The sequence below is a fragment of the Haliotis asinina genome, chromosome 15, assembly GCF_037392515.1.
Source record: "Haliotis asinina isolate JCU_RB_2024 chromosome 15, JCU_Hal_asi_v2, whole genome shotgun sequence".
Classification (NCBI taxonomy): domain Eukaryota; kingdom Metazoa; phylum Mollusca; class Gastropoda; order Lepetellida; family Haliotidae; genus Haliotis; species Haliotis asinina.
In genome coordinates, this window is record NC_090294.1 from 11,240,818 (window position 1) to 11,264,813 (window position 23,996).

The 23,996-nt window shown below is 41.4% G+C and overlaps 1 protein-coding gene across 2 annotated transcripts in view; it reads left to right on the forward strand.

The window, feature by feature from the left end:
* Positions 1 to 2,730: 2,730 nt before the first annotated feature.
* Positions 2,731 to 23,996, forward strand: part of LOC137265139 (protein mono-ADP-ribosyltransferase PARP14-like) — a 36,485-nt gene continuing 15,219 nt past the window's right edge. The window contains exons 1-14 of one of the 2 annotated variants that reach the window (XM_067800453.1): positions 2,731 to 2,958; positions 8,110 to 8,246; positions 8,874 to 9,951; positions 10,677 to 10,859; positions 12,525 to 12,812; positions 13,420 to 13,659; positions 14,805 to 15,041; positions 16,070 to 17,827; positions 18,412 to 18,691; positions 20,024 to 20,247; positions 21,175 to 21,254; positions 21,785 to 22,006; positions 22,590 to 22,808; positions 23,588 to 23,690. In XM_067800453.1, coding sequence (XP_067656554.1) covers positions 2,760 to 2,958; positions 8,110 to 8,246; positions 8,874 to 9,951; positions 10,677 to 10,859; positions 12,525 to 12,812; positions 13,420 to 13,659; positions 14,805 to 15,041; positions 16,070 to 17,827; positions 18,412 to 18,691; positions 20,024 to 20,247; positions 21,175 to 21,254; positions 21,785 to 22,006; positions 22,590 to 22,808; positions 23,588 to 23,690 — 5,248 coding nt within the window. In that variant the 5' untranslated portion in view covers positions 2,731 to 2,759. The remainder of the gene's footprint in view (positions 2,959 to 8,109; positions 8,247 to 8,873; positions 9,952 to 10,676; positions 10,860 to 12,524; positions 12,813 to 13,419; positions 13,660 to 14,804; positions 15,042 to 16,069; positions 17,828 to 18,411; positions 18,692 to 20,023; positions 20,248 to 21,174; positions 21,255 to 21,784; positions 22,007 to 22,589; positions 22,809 to 23,587; positions 23,691 to 23,996) is intronic. The other variant, XM_067800454.1, reaches the window with a different exon arrangement.

The window sequence follows — 23,996 nt, forward strand, 5'->3', positions numbered from 1 at the left end:
ATGGAACAATAACCACAAGTTTGCAAAGCACGTTCAGATGTTTTGGGTTGAATTTTGACAAACGAAACATGATGTTTGCGTTCTATACAATCAATGTTCTTCAGTAATTTACTAGTTAGAACGCATATTTGGGATCGCAGCAACAATTACACCTGTGTACGTTCATTTGCTCGTGAGTTTATAAACATCCACATAAATGCATCCTCGATAGCTGGTACTAGTGGAGACTTTTCGGAACGTATAATCTAAAGATTATCGAGGATGACAAATCGTTAAGCTGTGCTGGAAACTTAAGTCTTCTGGTCCAGCTATTCGTACCAACATTTTAAGAGAACCTGGGTGCTATCGAGAAAACAGAGAAAGCTCAGTTGTATCAAAGTAGGCGTAGTATAATTGCTAAAAGTTTGAATTTTTTGGCACAAAAATATCATATACCCTGTCTTATAAAATAATTCGTCCCACCTGAACCAGTAATAATCTGTCGTAATATTTAAATAGGGCAGAACAGTTGTAAAAATGTTCGTTACGAAATCAGTTTTCTAACTAGTACAAACATTTTGAACAACAAACAGCAATACATTGAGGCTGGACATATGTGTAAAACGGTGTACTGTCACCACAATAAGGTACGTATTACGGTGCAAAGCCCTCGGTTCGATCCTTTTCGGTATATGAGTTATGATCCTAATGCAGAAACTTGACAGGAATCAAACCTTACATTGGTTAATAACATAGAAAATAAATAACCACAACATTTGTTATTTGCAATGAACACTTTATGAGAAGCTAGAAATGAGGGTACGAAAACTGATAATACCGAAGTTTTGGATTGCATTACCGTTCAACGAACCGCAGGCAATGTGTAGCGCAAAATGGGTTACGCAGCAGAACGAAACTGACCAGTCTTCGTATATGCTTCGTATATGCTCGCACATGGTCAGTTTCGTTCTGCTGCGCAACCCATTTTGCGCTACATTTTGCCTGCGAACGAACCCAGGGCGAAATGCGGCGGTTGTACTGATATCGCAGTATACCGTTTCCCCTCTAGCTGGGGGACTGATGCCCCTGGGCCATGTAAAACTTCTAACTCAAGCAATACACGGGTAATACTCAAGTAAAACAGACGAATTTCATTATTTGTGTTATTAATCGAGGCTTCAAGAAATATATGATAATCTATATTGAAAGTAGACACTGTCGAATCTAAGCGCCACTCATGCATTTCCAAATGAAGATATTTAATGCACTGGAGGTTTCTAACAGAGAATTATCGGGTCACTAGGCTCGCTGCATCCCAGATGCTTAGATCGATCTTCATGCTGTTGATCACTGGATTGTCTGGTCTAAACTCCATTATTTACAAACCGCCGCCTTATAGCTGGAATATTGGCGAATGCTTGATTGTAGTAATATATACAGAATACAAACACGACCTACTTATGTGCATGTATGCATATAAATTTATTGAATTATTGATTCACTGTCGTTTTTATGTCTACTTATGTATCGTATGGATACATAAGTATACCACCACGCTGTTTGAAAGAAGAAATACTAGTAAATGATTGGAGGATCTGAGAATCTTACGACGCGACCAAATTGATCGTGTAGCCGACACTCGCTGACAATATCGTTCTATGGACTGTCTGGTTTCGAATCCATTATTCCCAGGCAGTCGTCATGTTGCCGAACTATTGTTGTGTGCGTTAAACACAAACACATTTAGAATATTATCGGACGCAAGTGCTGCATCATGAATTGCAATTTCTACAATGAACAGCCTTTAATGCAATGTTCGACATGACACCAAAGCCCAGTACGTCCGCAGGGGAGTCCAAGATTCAACTAAATGTAAATATACCATGAGTCAATGGTCACACCAGGGAACACCCAACTCAGGCGGGGAACAGTGATGACATCAAAAGAAGCATCAAATGCCACAAATCTTCCCCGGCGTAAGTAATCCCCCAAATCCCTTTACTTATTGAAACTGGCAAGTACTCTACACGGCTATCAGTATTTTCTGTGCAATATTCCAGTCAAAATAGTAATGATGACATATTATTGCATAACAATATCATGTGTCACCTGCTGTACATTATAATGCATGTTGTATGCGCCTAGTGCTATTATTTGCACATCGTAACTAAAACAACCTCACTTAAAATACCAGAGTGCCATCTTACCATGCTCCACGGGCGCTGTTATGTACACACTCCGCACTTTGTTATACATGAAAATGGGAAATAAATGACTTACATTTAAAAAAATGATGTCATTTTTGTCACATTTTACATGGGAACTAAACACACCATTAGATACATTGCGAATACTAAACTCCGTCTCATGTAATAACATATATATGGAACGAGTGAATGGTTAACACGGGTAACTCCCGAAAACGAGTTAGATGCAGCAACCAATTCAGGGACATAGTTTAGGATTTCATCTATTATACTCATCCAACATTGACAAAGTAAATAGGCGTAAAGAGGCGTAAAACCATACTCACACACTCACTCACCCACTAACGGAGCATATATCATTCATTAATGCACACTATTGAGAACGAAATGAATTAGCCTGTCTTGTTGGTTATGGGTGCATTTAACAATATCACAAAATAACTTTCGTTATGGTTAAATTCATTTCCACTCGCTTGATGTAGGTATCCGGAGTCATGCTACGAAACAAAAGCGAAAGTACCTTGGAAAATCTACTTTCGTTTTGAAAATCATAATGGCGCTCATCTGGTGAAAATGTCGTCTCTAGAAGTGCTAGCATCGCGATCTGTGTTAATCACAGGCCTCCCTGATAATGTTGTTGTCTCGGACTTTGTGAAGGGTTACTTAACTCAGAATGGTATTAAGAAGTCGGCGGAAGCTGTAGACTCTGTCGGTGAATCTGATGTGACCAAGGGCAAGCCCGGATTTGTGGTGTTGCTTAAATCGACGATCGGTGAGTAGACTGAGACAGGGTTGTACTATACTAGAGTCGTTGTTGCGTCAGTGTACATATACTACATATGTAGGACACACTCCGTCTTTCAGTACTTAATGTCGAGGTTCGGGCATACCTTAACCATGAAATCACAGACTACCCCCTGCATGATGCATCACAGTGCATCTGGCTCACTGGTTAAACCTGTTCTGTGTTTTTGCGCTTATTCAGCGCATTTCTGTAACGCGGTTGATGAGGTTGATGTAATATCAGCTCTGTACAAGTGCTTAGACTTATCAAATCATACTGATTAATATTTATGCATCACTATGCATCATTATGTTGATCACTGGATTTTCTGGTCCAGACTCAATTATTTACAGACCGCCGCGGTAGAGCTGTAATATAACTGAGTGCGGCATAAAACTAAACTCACTTACGCATTATGTAATATAACATGTATTCCACTTTGGGTATTACATTTTTTTCACGAATCCGGAACAATTGTAATCCACAATACAGAAAATGAAACCAGTATGTCCACTAAACTGAGAGACCATCTTTCCTAAGAGACCCAGTTTACAATTAACTTTTCCTTTCCATGAAAAGAAAGTTATTGTCTGTCACATGTATCTGAGCTTCCTGGTAGCTGATGATTCATGTGGTATGCAACCCGGTTGCTATATTCGCTGTAGCTATTGATAGACACAGTGACTCAGTGACTTAGCGACGTTTACACATATGTAAACTCAAACATGTTTTAGGGTTGCACGCACATTGTTTCTGGAATGTTTTAGAAGATCATGCTTTGCCAAACGCAACCAAGAATGATTGTGAACGGTTTTATCAATCAGGAACGTCATGATGTGCGTGGATGTTGAAGAGTGTATATATGACTCGGTCAAGTTCTCTACGCAGGCTGGTCTACGGCTACATGCGCACACTACAGTCTGCTTGGCTTCAGATGAGAACGACGAATGATTAAATATCTCGAAGTAGGGATACGTGCACGAAACAGTGAGTGAGTTTAGTTTTCCGCCGGACCCAGCAATATTCCAGCTATATGGCGGCGGTCTGTAAATAATCGAGTCTGGACCAGACAATCCAGTGACCAACAACGTCAGCATCGATCTGCGCAATTGGGAACCGATGACATACTACCTGTCACCCCTATCATGCGACTCTTGGATCAGTTCATTTTCAACAAAAATATAAACACACGTGTAATCTCATGTTTATTTTACATACAACACATTACACATTTATCACACATTTATCACATAGCGCATTTAATTTGTCGCATAGCCAAAATAGTCATCACTGAATGTTGCTAGGTACAGGTATATCATGTGCACAGTGTTCAGTCTAATTTCAGCAATCTTCCTGCAGCGTCCACGAACTCCAAGGGTGTCTTCTGGTTGTTCTGCAGCTGGGTCTTCAGGTTCTGCAGACGAGTGTCCAGTTGAACATACTTCCTCTTCCTGGGTGGAGGGTTGGCACCATGCATCATCTGAGCAAGCAGTCTTCTGTTTGAGGATTCCAAGGACTTGATGGTGGAGATGAAACTGAAGATGTTGGGATGACAGCGCTGCACAGTTTGGTTCAGGTGATGGTGCCAACCCTCTAGGTGGTTGTTTGTTCTCGGCCCTTCAGTGTTGTTGTGGTTCCAGACAGCAATGGGGAATCTAGCACCGAAGTCCACCCAGTTGTTCACGATGTAGTCTTTAAACTGCTCGCACTTGGCATGACCAATAGGGCCGTCATTCATGCAGTCCACCCACACATCTTGGACATTCCCTGCAGGCAACAGTGCCAGTGCAGCAGCCAAACGTCCTGGACAAGAATAGAAAGTGCCATCCATATACAGAATGTTCGCTTGTTGGGCCATCTCAAGTGTTTCATCCGTCGCAAATACAAGAATCTTGTCTTCTCTGCCACTGTTAACTGCCAGGAATCGGCGACCGTCTTTGGTGTTAGCCCAGGAACCCTCTATGTTGACCGATGCTAGGTCCTTTGGAAGTGCAGGCGTTGTCTTGCGTCGGTGACGATACAGTCCAGACTTCACAGAGCACAGGGGCGGGACAGTGGCGGCAGCTTCTACAGGGATGTTGTTGATTTCGTCGTTGTAGATTTGTTGAATTGCAGTCGTTTCTTCACGGGAGCGCTTGCGGAGGTTGCTGATCAACTTCATTGATGTCTCATCTTCTGGTGGGTGGTTGTGTGCTCCTGTAACAGTACGAATGAATTCGCCAACTGTAGAGATGTTTCCTTTGCATCCAGTCTGAGCACATCTCCAGTAGACTGCAGTATCTCCAGTGCGGTTCAGCTTGTATCTATAGCTCTGATGTATAACCTGCCGGGCTCCTCTCTGTGATATCACAAACTCTGCTCTCTGAACATTCGCCATAGTTATAACATGAAATTTCCATTCCAATCTTATATAGTTAAGTTTTGAAAAACTGAGACGTTGAGACATTTAACTCTCTACTACCTCTTGCTACTAATCCTTTGTTTTGCATTGAAGCTTGTTTGTTTGTTTATACAAGAATACTTTGATCAGTTCTTTTAAGGATCATCACAAACACAACTTTAAAGATGCAATCAGATAAAACTAATGTTTGTATAAACAAATAGCTGATCAAACAAGTGAGGATTATCAATCCGTCCTGTTTCCTGGTTATTTAATTATTTTTTTTAAAATGTTATGTTCTTTACTTAACTAAGTCAGTGGAATGAGTCCATTATTATAAAGGGTGCCTAATTGAAATGAGTATTTCAACAGTAGTCGAGTTGGGAAGTAGTCCAGTTGGAGAGTAGTCGTATTGGGAGGACACCCATTTTTAACTCTGTTTTTTTAATGTGGCTACACTGGGCTATAATATATTGTTGAGTAATTACTCCAGACATAAGAAATGCTAAATAGGAACCAATACATACATGTTGTAAACTCATTAACTGCCTAACAAGGTTTTCATAGTTTTCTAGTCATGACAAAGTGGAGTTAATCTAGTAACAGATTCAAGTAAATCAAAAGTGTGTTTTTAATATCATAGGTTAACAGACATCCCATTTTTACGAGATATATTAAATATCGAGGTACAAAATCACATATTGGATCAAATCATCCGAAAATAAAGAAATGTCTACACTGCTAGAATACATTATTACTATCAGGCAAGAACTGCCGATGGTATTTTCGAACAGCGTTGTGTGAGTTCATGTGAGAAGGAGAGCTCAGCGGAGATAAGTCGCTTCGTCATATCAGAAACCATTCGTAACTACTCGTCTCTTTCCGTGACCTACTTACCCGAATGACACGAGCAGTTACGAATGATCAAGAACCGGTAATAATCCAGCTGGTATGGAATACTGTAAGGGACATTTTCGCGATATCGACCTTTGGAAACAAACTGAAAGTACCAAAGTACGATAACTCGTCCTCGCGATCTCGCACATCAATCACCACTTTTTCCGTAACCTCCGAGAGGACGCTTCCCGTATCGTTGCTTGTTTAGTGCGAATGTACGACAAACCAGTCAGAACGCAGGGAAATAGTTGAAATGCTGTGATAAACACAATTCCAAGTACTTAAAATCGGTTATGGCATAATGTCATTGTTTAAAAGAACACGCAAAATATATAGCATCATATGGAAAGTACAAAGAACGTAGCTAATAAGTATCATGCGATTGACGGTGAGATATTCAAATGCACGCACGTGCGTTTCTTTAGCAAACGACTCTCATGGGCCCAAATAAGGTTGTTTCTGACCATCTTACGGGCCTCTTTTGGAGATTGTATGCGCGCTTCCCAACATTTTAGAGGGAAATAATTATAAATCGCTAATCAAAACAATAATATTATAATAAAATCAACTTTAATCTAACATTGTCCTCATATCTCACATTTTCTGATTTGTTCTAAACCCATCATATAAGCGTATCCATTTGGATTTGCTTTTTGGTTTTGGGGTTTTTTGGGGTTTTTTTAACATCAGCTTTGTGATTTAATGTAGCTGAAAATGATACTATTTTATTTGCATATTCAATAATGAAAAAAGTACTAAACAAACTTTTATTCTCAGGGCAAAATTCTGCAAAAGGTTCACAGAGTTGGTGTAGCATGATGTTATGAATATCACCGGCCATTCATGGAGTGAGTAGAACGGACTATAAAGTACTCTTGGAAGAATCTGAACCGAAATATCTCTATGCCCCCTGACTATACCATTAGAACCAAACTGGAAAAGCGTTACCGTTCTTGTTTGAAGAAGTTCTGATGTTCACACGAAAGAAGTTCTATTGTTCATACGCCAATATGAAATCCTTTCAGAGGTCCACGAGTCGCTACTCAACTAGTTCCGGAATATCATGAGTGGATCACGAATGGATCTCGCATTCTCGTGTATATTTTATACACAGCTCTTTCTTCTTCTTTTTTTGGTCAAAAACACGACATCGCGAGAATGCGACATTTGTGCATGCCGTCAAATCTCCCTATCTCTCAATGTCGACTTGTCAAATACGGCCACAAAAATACGACATCGCCAGAAAGCGATGACATGAGATAAGTGAATCTCAAAATGACCACGCGACCAGCACGTCAGATTTGTCTGCTACAGCTTCAAGCTTCGAGTTTGGTCGCATCTGCATATGAATCAGAAGAAATCAGAATCAAATCAGGCTTCTATCTCATTATGGTGTCTCATTAAGTAAAAAGTGTATGAATGATAAGCACCATTGAGCAACCTCCTCGTGGTGGGTGCTGGGTAACGCTAATGGCACGTTTGACCCGTGGTCAAACAGGTCCACAGAATCCCATTGCTGATTGTTAGAGGGGAACAGATCTCCGCGGATTGCGTCCCTTTGTCGGCAGTGGAGGGAGTCTTGTGGCTAGGGATGAAGGAACCGGCAATAGTGCTCATTAATCCAACACACCAATTCGACCTTCAATTTGCCTAGACGGGTGGTAGAGTAGGCATGATTCTACCAGTCGGCTGGTCACGCCTTGCTCTGTGTATGCAATGTTTATACAAAATTTGGTTTTACCTAACACTTTTGGAAATGTTCAAAATGTTAACTGATTTTCTGTCATCTCTATAAATGTGTTTCTTGATCACCATTGAATAACTGTTGGGAACAAATGTGTTCTTTTTTTTCAATCTGATAGATGCACGCAAGATATTGGTTGAGCACCAGGTCTCAGAATGCAGATATGAGATGGGCGTGGCGACAATATCGGCCGCGTGGTGCCCAAAGGACCTCATACCCGCCCCGTGGCTGGAAGATCCTCCACGTTACAACACGGTAATAGTAAAGAAAGTTGGTCTTAGGAAGCATGTTTTTATCACTTTCTTTTTATTTTTATGACCCGTGAATATAAGGGGTAGTGTAGGTCTTCAGCAATATATGCTTGCCACGAAAGGTGACTGTGCTTGTCGTAAGAGGCGAGTATTGAGATCGGGTGGTCAGGCTCGCTGAGACATATGTCATCGGTTCTCACCGATGCAGGTCGATGCTCATGCTGTTGATCACTAGATTGTATGGTCCGGGCTCGTGTATTTCAGACCGTCGCCATATAGCTGGAATATTGCGGAGTGCGGCGTAAAACTAAACCCACTCCTTCACGTTTTACTGTTGTGAGTCTTCATGTAATATTTTGTGGTGTATAGTTTCTTCTGAGAGGAAGATTCCCACTTTCCAACCCACAACCACCCGTACCTGATGTTGTTCAAGCATATAATATGCTTATTTGGTTAATTTTAATTACTTTTAGTCATGCAAATGAACCGTTTTAGTTTTAATGATTTGATTATACCTGCTATATCATTATTCACATGTTTTGTTTGAATAGAACATGCACGTGTATTCAATGTGCCTTTAAGTACAGTTAATGAGTTCGCATTATAATAATATTGTCTTGTTTATGTCAAGCTGCCCCAGACAACTGGTGTCAAAGTGGAACGTCCACCTAGTGACGCAGATAGACACCCACCCCCGAAAGACACACAAACTGAAGAGCAGATGCCCCTACCAAAACCCGGCATTGTGTGCGACCCTGTTGTCCCTGAAAAGCCCCAACAGACCTTAAGTGCCGCTGAGTTGTCAGTTAATACAAGAACAGAAGACTCATTCCACAACCCACGTTCAAGTCCCAATTCCGATGTTCTAAAACACACGCCTGCTCAAACACCTGGATACCATGGACAAATACCGAAATCGCAACCACCATCTCAGATATCTTCCCTGATGCAAACCCCACAACAGAATATCCAGGAACCCAGATATCATGCACCGCAAAGAAACTTTAATGGTCCACAGAACATGGTCCACATAGGAAGTCCTGGCGGATCACCAAGACAGCAAAGTGCAACAATCACGCAGAACATTCCTCCAGGACCTGCTCCAGGAATGCCCGGTGTATGTCCGCCACAGAACTTCCTGTCAGGTCAGCCTAGGACTCAACCGTACCCCGGCGCTTGGCCTCCCTACTACCATGCTCCTAGGAATCTCCCGCCACACCCACAACTCATGCAACCACCTGTACACCCACAGTATTCTGGGAGAATCCCACAACCAGATCCTGGGAGATTTCAACATCCAAACCCAGAATATTCATCACCTTCACGCGGACCATATCCACTGCAACGACAACATCCAACACAAGGACCGCCATGTCCATTTCCAACACAACTGCCATACGCAAACCCAATGCAAGGTCCAACATTCCAATTTCAAATGCAAAGCCAGCCATACAACAATCAAACACAAGCTCAACCATTTCAACACCCTCCATTCCTACCATATGGACAAGGGCCTTATCCACCAGCTCAACACTATCCACAAGCCAACTATCCAACCCCAAGCTATCCAGAAGGACCCCCGATGCATCCACAGGGTGCCCCCTCAATCACCCAAAGATATCCTTTACCAAATCCCCAAGAACAACACTCTGAACATCTAGTTCCTGAAACAACCGGGGACCAACAGAAACAAGAACAGAAACCTAAAGGTACAGTATATCGTATTGAGGTGTTTCGAGAATTCAAAATGATGTGACTGTGCTGTACTACATACTAAAGTTAAGGATGTTGATGCCACAGACTTAAATGAACAGCATTTTCGACAATATTTATCATGACATGTGAAATGTCATGGCTCTCAAAGCCGATAGCTATGAATACAGAACGACATTTAGAAAACGGTCAAATGTAACTTACATATGTTATACTTGGTATTACACGCCCTATATTTACAATATTTATCAGAAGTGTACACATAGTCCGTGGTCTAGGCTACAGGTTGCCCGACGCTGGTATTTGTGGAAGCCGTGGTGGCTGAGTGGGCTAGATGTCTGACTTTGTGTGATATCAGTTTGGTGCCAGACAAAAAGAAAGTGGATTGAAATCGCAATGTGAATTGATGGGACGCAACCCAACCCAAGTGCTTGTATGTGTTCTTCACGGAGGAACTGTAAGCTCAAATATATGTTACATTGGAACACCTTTTGAATGACATTGTGTATTCACATTTTTTACTTTGTCGTCTAGATCTATAATTGATTTCCCTGCCTGGACATTTGACAGAAACGATCCATCTTATGACACCTACACTCATGTCATTGGTGGTCCATATGTTGCCATTCTACTTCTTTGCTTCTGTGATCAACCTGATATGTTGGAATTCGAAACACGTTCTTAAACATTGTGCAAGCATATGCTAATCTTTCCTTCACAGCCGCACCAAATGCTGGCCCCACCATCCTGGAAGTGAGGGGTATAAAGCCCTCCATGACTGAGGATAGCGTGAATCTGTATTTTGAAAACAAACGTAAAAGCGGCGGGGGAGAAGGAGAGGTGATAAAGGTGGTTATGAAGAAGAGGAAGAAAAAAGCTCTGGTTTTCTTTAACGATCCTGAAAGTAAGTAACTGTGAGACATTCCCTAGTTGGACATGCGTGAGTCATCATTAGTGAAATTTACATAGACTTACATATTAAATGACTGTTGCAAAAATAATTGTTTTAAATTTAGTAGAAGTCATTATATTTTGATATTTTGCAGACATCATGTAAATCATTTTCAGGTGCATGTACATAATTGTCTTTCATCTTCACGACACCTTAATAAGCACCAGATACATGTACAACTTTGAATGTATCCCATAGACAGCACTGTTAAACCTGATTGGTACGTCTGATATATGTTTGTTTAAATAGGTGTAAATTTCTTAATAGTCATCTGAAAATTGAATTAAAAGTATGTGTATGTAGCTGAGATGATTTTCCTGCTGGTAGATAAGTACTGGAGGTAATAAGACCGAAACTAAATTTATGAACATTATTCTTGCAAGAGTTAATTAATATGCAAGTCTGTTGAAATTTCAGTACTAATGGCTCACTTATAACAAGTATTGTATATAGACTCCCGGCAAAGTATTAAACATTGTTATCGGCTCCCTCATCCCAAACTGTTCTATTGCAGTCACGTACACATACGTTTTGGAGGTTCATGAGTGTACTGCGAGTGAGTGAGTTTTAGTTTTACACCGCTTTTAGCAAAATCAAACTAACTTTGGATTTTTTTCTTTTTTTCAAAGACAGCATTTTGGTATTACAAGTTATTGAAAATACAATTGTAACTACATCTGTATAAAACATTTAAAGTTGTTGATGAACTTATTCCATTTTCTGGCAACATTACGCAATAAGAAACAGGTGCATAATGCACTCAGAGTCAGAGTGAGTGAATGAGCAAGTTTAGTTTTACGCCGCATTCAGCAATATTCCATCTATGTGGCGGCGGTCCGTAAATATTCGAGTCTGGACCAAACAATCCAGTGATCAACAGCATGACCATCAGCTTGCACAAGTGGGAATCGATGACAAGAAGAAGTTGTCCTAAGTTGTCTGTCCATAAATGTCTTCATCCTCGGAGTCTGGATTGGAATTTTAGAAACCTAAATCTTTGTACCCAGGTCAAATGATGATTTTAATAAGGTGATTTAACAAGGTAGGTTTGCGTTGTATCTTTCTAATGTTCGAATTCCAAAATTAATTGGATTTCTATATACACTATTCGCCAAAAGAAACGTTACACACACGCGCGCGCGCGCGCACACACACACTCACTCACTCACTCACACTCACTCACTCACACACACGCACACACACACCACACACCACACACCACACACCACACACCACACACCACACACCACCCCCTTCCTTATTGACGGAGGTACGAATCTTTAGCTGGCGTTGTGATGCCAGGACCTCCACCTCTTGTTCTGTCTCCAGTGACCCCAGTCTGTCCGTACCGGCGTGATACGTTGGCTTCAGCATTGCACGTCGACCCCGCCTGATCGTTCTCTCTCTTCAGCTGTTAATCATGGCGCTTTTCCCGTACTTCTGTGTCAACTCTTGCGTTCTAGTTCTATACCCTATACAATCATTCTACACGTGAAATGGATGCAAATACTGCTTGAATATTGCTACGTTTTTGCGGTTGATACTGTTATGCGTACAGTGAAATTCGAAAAGGGTTTCTTTAAACATCATGACATATGTTACTTTGATTTCCTTTAGCTGCAGGCCGTGTCCTCAAGAAGAAGTCCCATCTGATTAACAAGCACAGTGTTGAGGTTCTGGCTTATACAGAACCCTCTGGTGGTGCTGCTGATAACGATAGTGAATCTGGGGAAGATGGCGACACAGACGAAAACTGCACTATTGAAGTTCGGAGATTCAAACCCAGTACAACTGGGGACACTCTTGAGTATTACTTTGAAAACACTACACGAAGTGGAGGCGGACCTGTAGCAAACTGTGAGAAGAAGGATGATGTCATCTTCATCACGTTTGAGTCACCAGAGGGTAAAATGTATTCCTAGAGTATTTGCAAGATAATAGATGTCTTGAGAAATCATTTACGATGTTAGGGTGAAAAAGTGTGATCTTCTTGTGTGTTTTCAACGTTATTGATATAGCAGCATCTCTGGAATGCTGGGACGGTGGGGTGGCTTAGTGGTTAAGGCGTCCGCATGTCACGCCGAAGATCCGAGTTCGATTCCCCACACAAGCACATTGTGTGAAGCCCATTTGTGGTTTCCCCGCCGTTATATTGCTGGAATATTGCTTTGCCAGTGCCAACCCCAACTTATCCTCTCACACCTTTAGGCTAGGCACCGGTAATAACCAGGCTAGCTATTCTCGAAAAGTTCGTAGTCCTACGTGCTTTTTGCAGAATTCATGTCCTAATAATAAACATTCATTTATCAAAGTAACATTAAATTATTGATACAGTTCACAGTTTGTTACCAGGGCTGGGTACAGAAAAAAACACTTTCCTGACTGTCACTTTCTCTGCACGTCATTTCACATTTATTAGTTTTCAAGTTAGACTGCAATTCATCGGTCCTCCTTTTGAGTCAGACGGACACACATTACCTTCTTGTGAAACAATTATTATTATTAACTTCAGTGGCCCAAAATGTCCTTGGAAGGAAACACGTGGTGGATAAAACAGACCTGACAGTAAAGTTACATCGTCCAACGCCTTGCTACAAGAACAGGTTCTTTGTGACTAACATAGGCAACACAACCTCCAAGGACAACGTAATGTCGTTTCTCGAAGCACGTGCACGTGTAAACGTTACTGAAGTACTGTATGGATTAGTCCCCGGGAATGCATTGGTGACATTTGAAGACGACAGCATCCCAGGTCTGTGATAACACGAAATCTTGTAGCGAAGCAGCCTGTTTTGTTCATTAGAGTCGTACTGTTCCAGATAAGGCAGTGGTCTGTAACTAATCGAGTCTGGGTCAGACAATCCAGTGATCAGCAGCATGAGCATTGATCTACACAATTACTGCTTGATAAGTATTAGATGAGCCACGACCTGACAAATGACCCCAATTTGCATATTTGGGAACGCCCTTTAGAACATTTCATTTGAAACAAAAGGGAAACAGGTTGTCGTCTAAATATTGAACAGTTCAATTTCCGCGTGCGAATCGTATCGTGATGGTGTTTTGCTGAGCTAAATCGCTGAGACACGTGTTAAACAGTAGCTGTATTGATTTCACGCCACGGTCTGCATCTATTGCACGTGCTTAATCGCCAATCTACCTGTAGCATCCGCGTGTATTCGTCTAGAATACTTGCTCCGCCTGTTTGTCACAAACGCGTTCACCACGCTGGCTCATCTAGTACTTGTCAAGCAGTAGGATCCGATGGCATGTGCTAACCAAGTCAGCGAGCCTGACCCCCATTTCCCGTCATTTTCTGTAACAACAATCAAAATACTTCAGTCTTTTCATGAAATTTAATTTCTTCTATATGTTATGGAGGGGTTTTGTGAGGTGAAGCTGCTCTGGACACAGCAAGTGTCAAAGAAACAGGTTAAAGCCAAAGCTGGAGTGCACTGTCGCTGCCACAATAGTTTTAACTGTTAGTGACAATAAGTGATGTTGAAATTGTGATTCACTTTGTAGAATACGTCATTAAGTGAAATTTCATGAAGTCACTGAATTACATTGATTGTTGTTACACAAAAGGATTTCACAACATTACTGTAACATATTCAAGAGGTAGGGACCATGAACAATATACGAGTTTTAAGACTGAACTTAAGACCTTTATGTACGAAAGGTGAATCGGAACTTGATTCACGGCAGTATAAAGGTACACAGTCTAACCTCATCAATCCGTGAACGGAGCTGAGCGGGACAGGGCACCGATCACTTGAATCTTGTTTTACGAACCAATGACAGCGGACATTTCTTAATTTGACGCACAAAACGTATTGTCGATATTATTTGCTTTTTGGACCACATGTGCCTATTTACGTTTCTCTCATTCTTCAGACTTTGAAAAATTACAACTGCAGTGCAGGAACAAACTGCTGGAAGGACGTTGCCTCCATGTTGAAAAAGTACCAATAAGTGACAGTGTGGTTGTAAGGGGACTGAAGAAAGAGTCGACGGAAGAGACTCTACAGCTTTACTTTGAAAATAAAAAGTCTGGTAACACTGATGGAACTCCGGTTACAGTCTCCACACATGATGATGGCTATTGCATTGTCAGGTTTGAGGATTATAGAGGTAAGTTAATATTCATCTGCCCAACGGTGGAGTGGATGTGTAATGCCGCTACTTTGAACAGTGTTCAAATATGTTGTGGGAAGCGCGAAGTAACGCAGCTATTCCATTCACGACCGCGTTACAGTGCTGAAGTGAGTGAGTGTGGCTTCACACATTACCTTACCTCACACATAAATGCCGTTTTCTGATTGGCTAAGCGCTCTTCTATTATTTTCAATGTACCCCGCTTACATGCGAGATACATTGTAATGTACCCCGCTGACAATGACAACTCATTCGGTATTTCGTGGTAGTACTGCTTTATCTCGAATAACATTGAATGCATGGAAATTAGCGATGTGTTTTGCGAATGCAAATCGATGGAAGAGAGATAACTCTAAATTTGATTTTTCGTGTGTCTTCCGCAAAATCTAGAGATGGCTACGAAAAGATTTGCCTCACGTTCCAATAACTACATTTTGACAAAACGTTAAAAAATGTTGAGGTGGCCTGAATATTAAAGACGGAATTACGCCGTTTGATTCACACAAGTGGGTTGAAGTGTACGGTCCGATACCCATGCTTCACACAGTTCAGAAATAACATTGAGGTGTTTGGTAAGATAAATACTTTGTTCACTGGTACCTTGCTGCTCAAAGTGGGAGAAAAGCCAAAAGTAATCATAGGTGCAGACAACTCGGCTCGTTATGTGCGCATACAGGCCCTTTAAGGCCCAAGGTCGCCCTAAAACTTTACCTACCTACCTGCCTACCTGCCTACCTGCCTACCCGCCTACCCACCTACCCACCTACCTAACGGGCTCGATAGACGACTGTGAGGATCAGTACCTTCATATTATGTAGGACAAATGTAACTGGTAACTGTAGTCAGACATGATTCCTCTTCAGCAATATGGGCAACAGCATTTTGTATATTAACAACAGCCTAAATCCTAATAATCTGTTGTGTCATCAAGTTTGTGTGGCAGGTAACTTGCACTGTGGTATCAATATTAGCAGAGGTATATAGAATACATCTTCTGGTTTCAGCCATAGATAAAATCCTTTCCAAGCAACACAGGGTAGAAGGGGCAAAACTTAGTGTGAAGCTCTACGTCGAACGTCTTGGACTGGCCACTGAGGATACCGATGGATCTTGGTACAAACAACCACAGCCATTCACTGTAGAAAATCTTGACAAACCCAAATGTAGGTTCCTGCAGTCATCACGTACGGACAAGGACAAGCTGAAACAGAGCCTGAAAGAGCGACATGCTGAAATCACATGGTTGTCTGACTATTCAGCAACGATGACATGCACGCTTAACAAGGATGCCAAAGATGCTGTGAAGCTGGCGCAGTCTTGGCACAGAGACACAGAGGAGTTTCTTAGGACTTTTGTTGATCGCTTTCAAACTGAGGAATATACAACCCTGGACCAGATCTGGGAGGAAGTGAGGAAGGATTTGAATAGAATACCTGAGTCAAAGTCTGTTCTCATGGATCTATGTGATGAAGACCATAGGGTGATAGTAGTCGGTCATTCTGCAGACGTACAAAAAGTCGGGGCGAAAGTGAAGGCGACTATAAAAGGTGTGGAGAATGAATTCCAACGAAAACAGAAGGAGATTACTGAACGGATTACAAATCTGAAACCGCGTCAGCTCAAGCTCCTTGTAATGGATGGGTATGTAGCAGATATGAAGTCGCGTTATCCCACTGATCTCAAAGTAACTGTCAATGCTGAACAAAACGAGGTGACTTTCAGAGGTCAAGTGAGCGAAATCAACGAGTGTAAAATTTCACTGTATGAGAGAATTGCGAACTACAATTCACAAACACTCACACTTTCCCAAAGATTGGTTTCGTTTCTAGATAAAAGAGACGTGAAGGATACAATTATGAACAAATTCAGAGACATGAAGATCAATGGAGTATGGGATATTGACAGTAAGACCCAAACTGCAACTGTCATGGCAACGACCAAAGAAAATACCGCTTTTCTAGGGAGAAAGTTGAAAGATATGATTGTAGAGCATCATGAGAATATTGACAGAGAAAATACCTTCCTTCTGTCTTCTGATGAGTTTGCAGCCTTCGAGAAAGCAACACTGGATAAATATGGCAGTTTGGTAGCCCTTTATACTGACAGACAAGCGTCCCATGTTGCAGTAGTAGCATTTGAAAACACAATTGATCAGATCAGAGAGGAGCTGCACAACTTCATCCAACAGAACTCGGTGTACAGGCAGATAGTGAAACTGCCTGGTCCGATCTACAGATTCCTACTCGAAAATGGATACCGTGAACTGACAAAAATTAGCCATGATCTGGCAGAAGGTCATGGCAAACTGGACGAGTCGACAGCACAACAGATAAAAGTTAGTGGGTGCCAGGAGGTTCTCACCAAAGCTGTACAGGACTTGCGGAATCTTGCGGAGAAAGTCATTCATAAGAAATACACCCTTAAGAAACCTGGAATCAGTAAGTTCATCAATTCTAAGGAGGGAAAGAGTGTTATTGGATTAACAGAGAGGGATACTCGATGCATCATTGAACTTTCATTCGATGAATCTGTCAAAGTTAGAGTCGAAACGATCGGTTCAGGGCCTTCCCCAGTGATTTCTGTGCCACACGGAAGAAGCCCAAGCGGGACAAGAGTTATTGCAACCTGTGACATAGACTCCAAACGAAGGATTCATGTTGTCATAGGTGACATCACAGCTATGGAGGTGGACGTCATCGTCAATGCCGCTAACAACAGATTAGATCACATCGGAGGACTGGCAAGAGCCATAGCAGATAAGGGTATGTACATTGTTTCATTTAATGTCTTTGCTGAATATTTACAGTACGTGAGTGGCGGCTCTCTGTAAATAATCGAAGTTTGACCAGACAGCCCAGCGATCAACAGCATGAGCAGTCTTCGCAATTTGGAACCGATGACATGTATCAGCCAAGTCAGCGAGCCTGGCCACTCGATCCCGTTGATGGCCTCTTACAACAAGAATGTGTTACCGAAGGCCATTGTTCAAACCCGGATCTTAGGTCTAAATATTTATGCCAGTATAATATATGATTAGTATAAAATATGATTAACTGAAATATTGTCAAACCGGCATCTGTCCAATCCGGCAAGTTGTCAACACCGCCATCAAATCTCAGTCCCATCCTTGGTGGGTATATTTATTATCAGCTCTACAATCCAACGCATTGTCTAAACTAGATTATCTATTCAGTCCCACTGACTGCCGATTTAGACAGTTTCCACTGCATATATCAAAGATTATTAATTTTGGTTCTGTGGTAATGAAAAGAATACAAGGCAATCGATTAATTGTGAGGATTTGATCACCTTTACATAGACCTTACTGTGATCCTCTTGTCATTAGGAGGACCGACAATCCAGAAGGAGAGCCACGATTACATAGCTAGGAACAAGACCTTGAGAGCCGGAGATGTCGTAACTACTGGTTCGGGACGTCTCCCCTGTAAAATGGTCGCCCATGCCGTTGGTCCGTGCTGGTCTGGTGGTCATCATGGGGAGGAGGGTGACCTGAAAGATGCCATCATGTTGAGCTTGGAGCACACAGACAGAAATGGATACAAATCCATTGCATTACCTGCTCTTAGTTCTGGAATATTTGGTTACCCACTGAATCTTGCAACAAGGTGAGGTAAAGTGTGAGTGAGTGAGTGAGTGAATGGGTGAGTGAGTGAGGTTTAGTTTTACACCGCTTTTAGCAATATTCCAGCAATATCACGGCGAGGGATCCCAGGAATGAGCTTGACACACTGTAACCATGTGAGGAATCGAACCCGGGTCTTCGACTTGACAACGCTTTAACCACTAGGCTACCCCGCCTCCGTCCTAGTGTCAGTGAGAGTTATGTATTTTTATGTATATCATACATGATTACAAGAGGAACTGTGTCACCGTCTAGTTAATTTAAATTGATAAAACTATTTCCCCAGTGAAGATCCGGGTGTTAAATATTGCCGATGTGACTAAATATGGTCTTCAGCAACACAGGTTTGTCGTAGGAGGCGACTAACAGGGAAGGGTGGTCAGGCTAGCTGATTTGGTTGGCACATGTCATCATATCCCAGTTGCGTTTATCGTGCTGTTGATCGACAATAACTGGATTGTCTGATCCAGACTTATATGGCATATTGCTGAGTGCTACGTTAAACAACCAACCAAATACAAACCGAAGGACTAGCTGGACACGTTGAACCGTTAGCATTACATGTTATGGTCTGTTTGCAGTGAAAACATACCGATGATTTCCACGTGAACATAAAAAGTAAATCAGATAAGGTGAAATTAAGATTGCGAATCCTCGTAATTTTAACTAGCCAATTGAACATTTTAATCTTAGAAGTTTATTCAACTGAGGAAATTTGTTTGACAAACAATCATAGTTTCAAATCGCTATTATTGGTTTGTATTACAATGGGGTAGGCGCAATAGCTGGAACAGTTAAACACATGCATGTGCGGTACGTAATAAGCGTCATCTTAGACAAACCCTACTTGTTCTCGGTGTTTCATTTAATGTGCATACCACTTGTAATCCAAACCAAATAGTGATTTGAATATATGATCGTTTGTTAAACAACTTTTATCCCAAGTTGAATAAAATTCTGAGATTTAATTCTTCTATTAACGATGTAAAATTATGATGATTCATAACAATTTCAATCCTAATTTCGCTTTATTCTATTAATATTGTTGCTTAAAGTGAAATTCATCGGTGCATTTTCACCGCAAACAGACAATAGTCTCGTAATGAAAAAACATTTCTGAAACATTTCATATTGTCAGAACCTTCTTTCTATCCGCTATTTATTACAAACAATACGTAAATACGTACATGGCCTCTGTGCTTTCATTGCAGCTGTATATGCTTAACGTTGTTGCAGAAGCATGCATTTACTTTTGAAATAGCTGATATATCAGAAATATTTTTTTCTACATGCTAAGTGTCATGTCTCATTTCAGGCACATTGTTGAGGCCATTAAGAAATTCTACACTCTGGAGAGTCCAAACAGTGACGTGACCAATGTCTACATGATTGACACGAATGAGAGAACCACCTCGCTGTTCACTGCGGCCCTACAGGAAGTGTATAGTGACCGAAGAGTGACCCTGACAGAGAGCATCAGTACAACTCACGTGCGCCCTCCTGTAGCTAAAAAACCGAAACCAGTCGCCCGTGGTGCCCGTAAGCACTTTTTAATATTCTTCTTAATCTTTTATGTTTTAGATTTGCTTGTGTGAGTGACTTTATTTTTACGCCGCACTTAGCAATGTACATACATCGTTTTGACACGAGCGTGCGTGGGCCCATTTGTACGCCGCACGTGCAGTATTCCAACTGTATGGCGGCGATCTGTAAATAATCGAGTCTGGACCAGACAAACCAGTCAACAGCTTGAGCATCGCCCTATACAGTTGTTTTCATGTGTCAACCAAGTCCGCGAGCCTGACCACCCTATCCCGTTAGTCGTCTCTTACCATAAGCATGCATTAGATCTCAATTCTAACCCGGGTCTTCATGGGTCGGAATCTGCTCGAAGTTGTGGATGTTACCAAAAGATATTTAAAAAGGCATTTGTGAGTGAGTGAGTGAGTGAGTTTAGTTTTACGCTGCACTCAGCAATATTCCAGCTATATGGCGGTGGTCTGTAAATAATCGAGTCTGGACCAGACAATCCAGTGATCACCAATCCTAATACCAGTTCGTGGATTGGATGCTATATAGCCCCCCTTGTGGTCATTATGCTCCCTCTTTTCATCTGACTTGAACACCCAGATATCCCGTTTTCATCTGACTTGAACACCCAGATATCCTATTTTCATCTGACTTGAACACCCAGATATCCTATTTTCATCTGACTTGAACACCCAGATATCCTATTTTCATCTGACTTGAACACCCAGATATCCTATTTTCATCTGACTTGAACATACAGATTTCCTATTTTCATCTGACTTGCACACCCAGATATCCTATTTTCATCTGACTTGAACACCCAGATATCCTATTTTCATCTGACTTGAACATCCAGATATCCAGTTTTCATCTGACTTGAACATCCAGATATCCAGTTTTCATAAATACAAGAATGTGTTTCCTTCTCTTTGCAAGGTGCGTTATCATCCAATAGGTCCAAAACATCTCAAAGCTGCAAAGTGACCATTGTCAGAGGCGAAATTGCTAAACGAAAAGTAAGTTCGTCAAACCTAGTGCTCGGCTGTGTAATATGATGGCCACCCGGGTTTTACGAACCACTAGCTCCTCGTGTTATATAAATTATTGTGAGCCAGTCAAGATAAGATCTGTGAACTGAAACTCTAAATGTAATCTTGACGCATCTGTATAGTGCATTCTTGATTGCAATAGGTTGATGTTCTCATAAACTCAGCATTCAGTAGCCTTGATCTGAGCAAAATCTGTAATGTTGATTCCAATAGGTTCGTACTCTCATAAATCCAGCGTTCAATAGCCTTGATCTTAGCAAAGGATTTAATGTTGATTACAATAGGTTGTTGCTCTCATAAATCCAACGTTCTATAGCCTTGATCTTAGCAAAGGATGTAATGTTGATCGCAATATGTTGGTGCTCTCATAAAGTCAACTTAAAACAGCCTTGATCTCAGGAACGGGCGTAATGTTGATTACAATAGGTTGTTACTTTCTTAAACTCAACGCCCAACAGCCTTGATCTTAGCAACGGGTGTGTTCTTGATTACAATAGGTGGATGCTCTCATAAACTCAACGTCCAACAACCTTCATCTTAACAACGGTGCTGTGTCCAGATCGATCCTTAAAGCTGCAGGGAAGACAATACAGCAAGAGTTGTTGGATAGGTACCCTCAAGGAATACAGACAGGAGATGTTGCTGTCAGTTCTGGCGGAAACCTGGGATGTCGCGTGTATCATGTCTGTCTGCCTTCAGCAAGAACCTCTGGTTCTGAGGTTAGTTCATCTTTACCTGTGAAATCGGTCTTTGGAGTCAACAATTCCCAGTCTCTTTATATCTTTTAGCTCACCTGATTGGAAGATAATTGAGCAGATATCACCTGTTTGTCCCAGTTGTGAGCATGGTCTGTTGTAAACATCTCCTCGGAAACCGCTTTAGTTTAAACAGAAATCCCAGTTTGTCTGATTTCCAATATGACCTACCTGTATTTTCGACCGACTTGAAAGAATCTATTTCGGTCTTTTATTTGACATTTTATTTCACAATGGAATGAAATTTGTTTTGTTTTGGTTTTGTTATGTTTACTGTTAGTTTTCAGTCAAAATTTATACAGTATCAATGTACTGATTACAACATGTTTCTGTTGACGGTTTAGGCGGTTTAATACATCGTGAGATTCCTAAAGGTTATACAATGAAGTAAACTGCTAGGCAATAGTGAAATGGTTGGCGATGATAGAGTAAGATAGAGCTATGAGTTTATTAATATAATGCCACTGACTGATACATTTTGCATCCTGTTTCTTTTGATCTGTCAAGGAAAGGAAATAAGTACAAATGTATTAATTTTGTACCTCAGCAGGTACTCCAGAATATCATCGTGAAGTGTTTGCAAACAGCTGCTGACGAGGGATGCAAAACCGTTGCCTTTCCAGCGCTAGGGACTGGGAACCTGGGCTATGCTGCAAACTTTGTGGCTCAAACCATGTACACAGCTGTCAATACCTTCCAGAAGAAGAACACGTCACTGGAAGAAGTTCAAGTGGTCATTTATCCCACAGAAAAAGAAGTCATCCAGGTAAAATAAAACAGGGTATTACGTCATCAAGATGATGACATGTTTGTTTAAGAATACCATATGCAACGTGTTCTGAGCCACACCATGGGAGCGTCCTTCAAAAGTCTCTTCATCGTCCTAACAGACTAGTTCTAGTGAACATACACTGATGTTCCTTGTAAGACCAGCATCGCCCAGTTTTGGAACATTGTTAAGCCGGTTTTAATTTTTTATCTCAAATTCAGTTACTTGAACACATCACCTACCATTCACAACTAACTTTCTGAAGATGTAGGATATATTTCCAAATGTTTGCAAGCAACTGCTAACGACGGAGGGTGATCCATTTCCCTCGCATTACCAGAAACCAGGAAACCAGTTGTGGTTTTGTTTAAGAAGAGAGACCCTTATACTGTAGTCGGCTGTAAAACTTGAATTGGATAGCATAATAGGTACCTTCTTGCCATTTCTTTTATCAAGTCGTGGATAACCCAGTGCTTAAAGCATTCGTTCGTCACGCTGAAGGCACGAGTTCGATTCCCCTCATTGGTACAATTTACGAAACCCATTTCTAGGGTCCCCCGCCATGATGTTACTACAATATTGCTGACGGTGACATAGACTCCTCGCCTATTCACCCACTAACTTACATCAAAACTGATTGTGGATTACCTACACAATCTGGAATACAAATTGTTATCTTGAGACACTCGATGGAGGTTCTCGAAATGCCACTTTGTGATTTTTAAAGGTTTATTTTGCATTATTAAAAAGTGTGTTATTTCCGATCCACCATGAAGGCCTTTGAAGAGTATGAAAGACGCGTGCAGACAGGGGAAATAACTGACCGGCCAGTTGTGGCATATGATCACCGCTCTTTCCAGGAAGAAGAGAGCTTTGAAGGTATGCTTAGTTGTTTTGACTAGAATGGCTGAAACATGTCTGTTAATTAAGCAAATGGTAGTTGATAAGTGTAGAGGCCTATTGAGATCCTGATACAGTGAGGCATCGTCAGGTCAGGACCCCATTACACGCAGCCAAGAACGCAATCGGGACTTTCCTCGAAAAGTGCGACGAACCCGTCAAAAGCGTTTCGGAGAATGAAAAGACACTATCGCCTTCTGCATTATCCATAAGGACTGTTTCCCAATGTCAGTCAGCAAGTGACAACTTGGTTCTTGCTATTAAAGCAGGATCCGTATTTTTCCA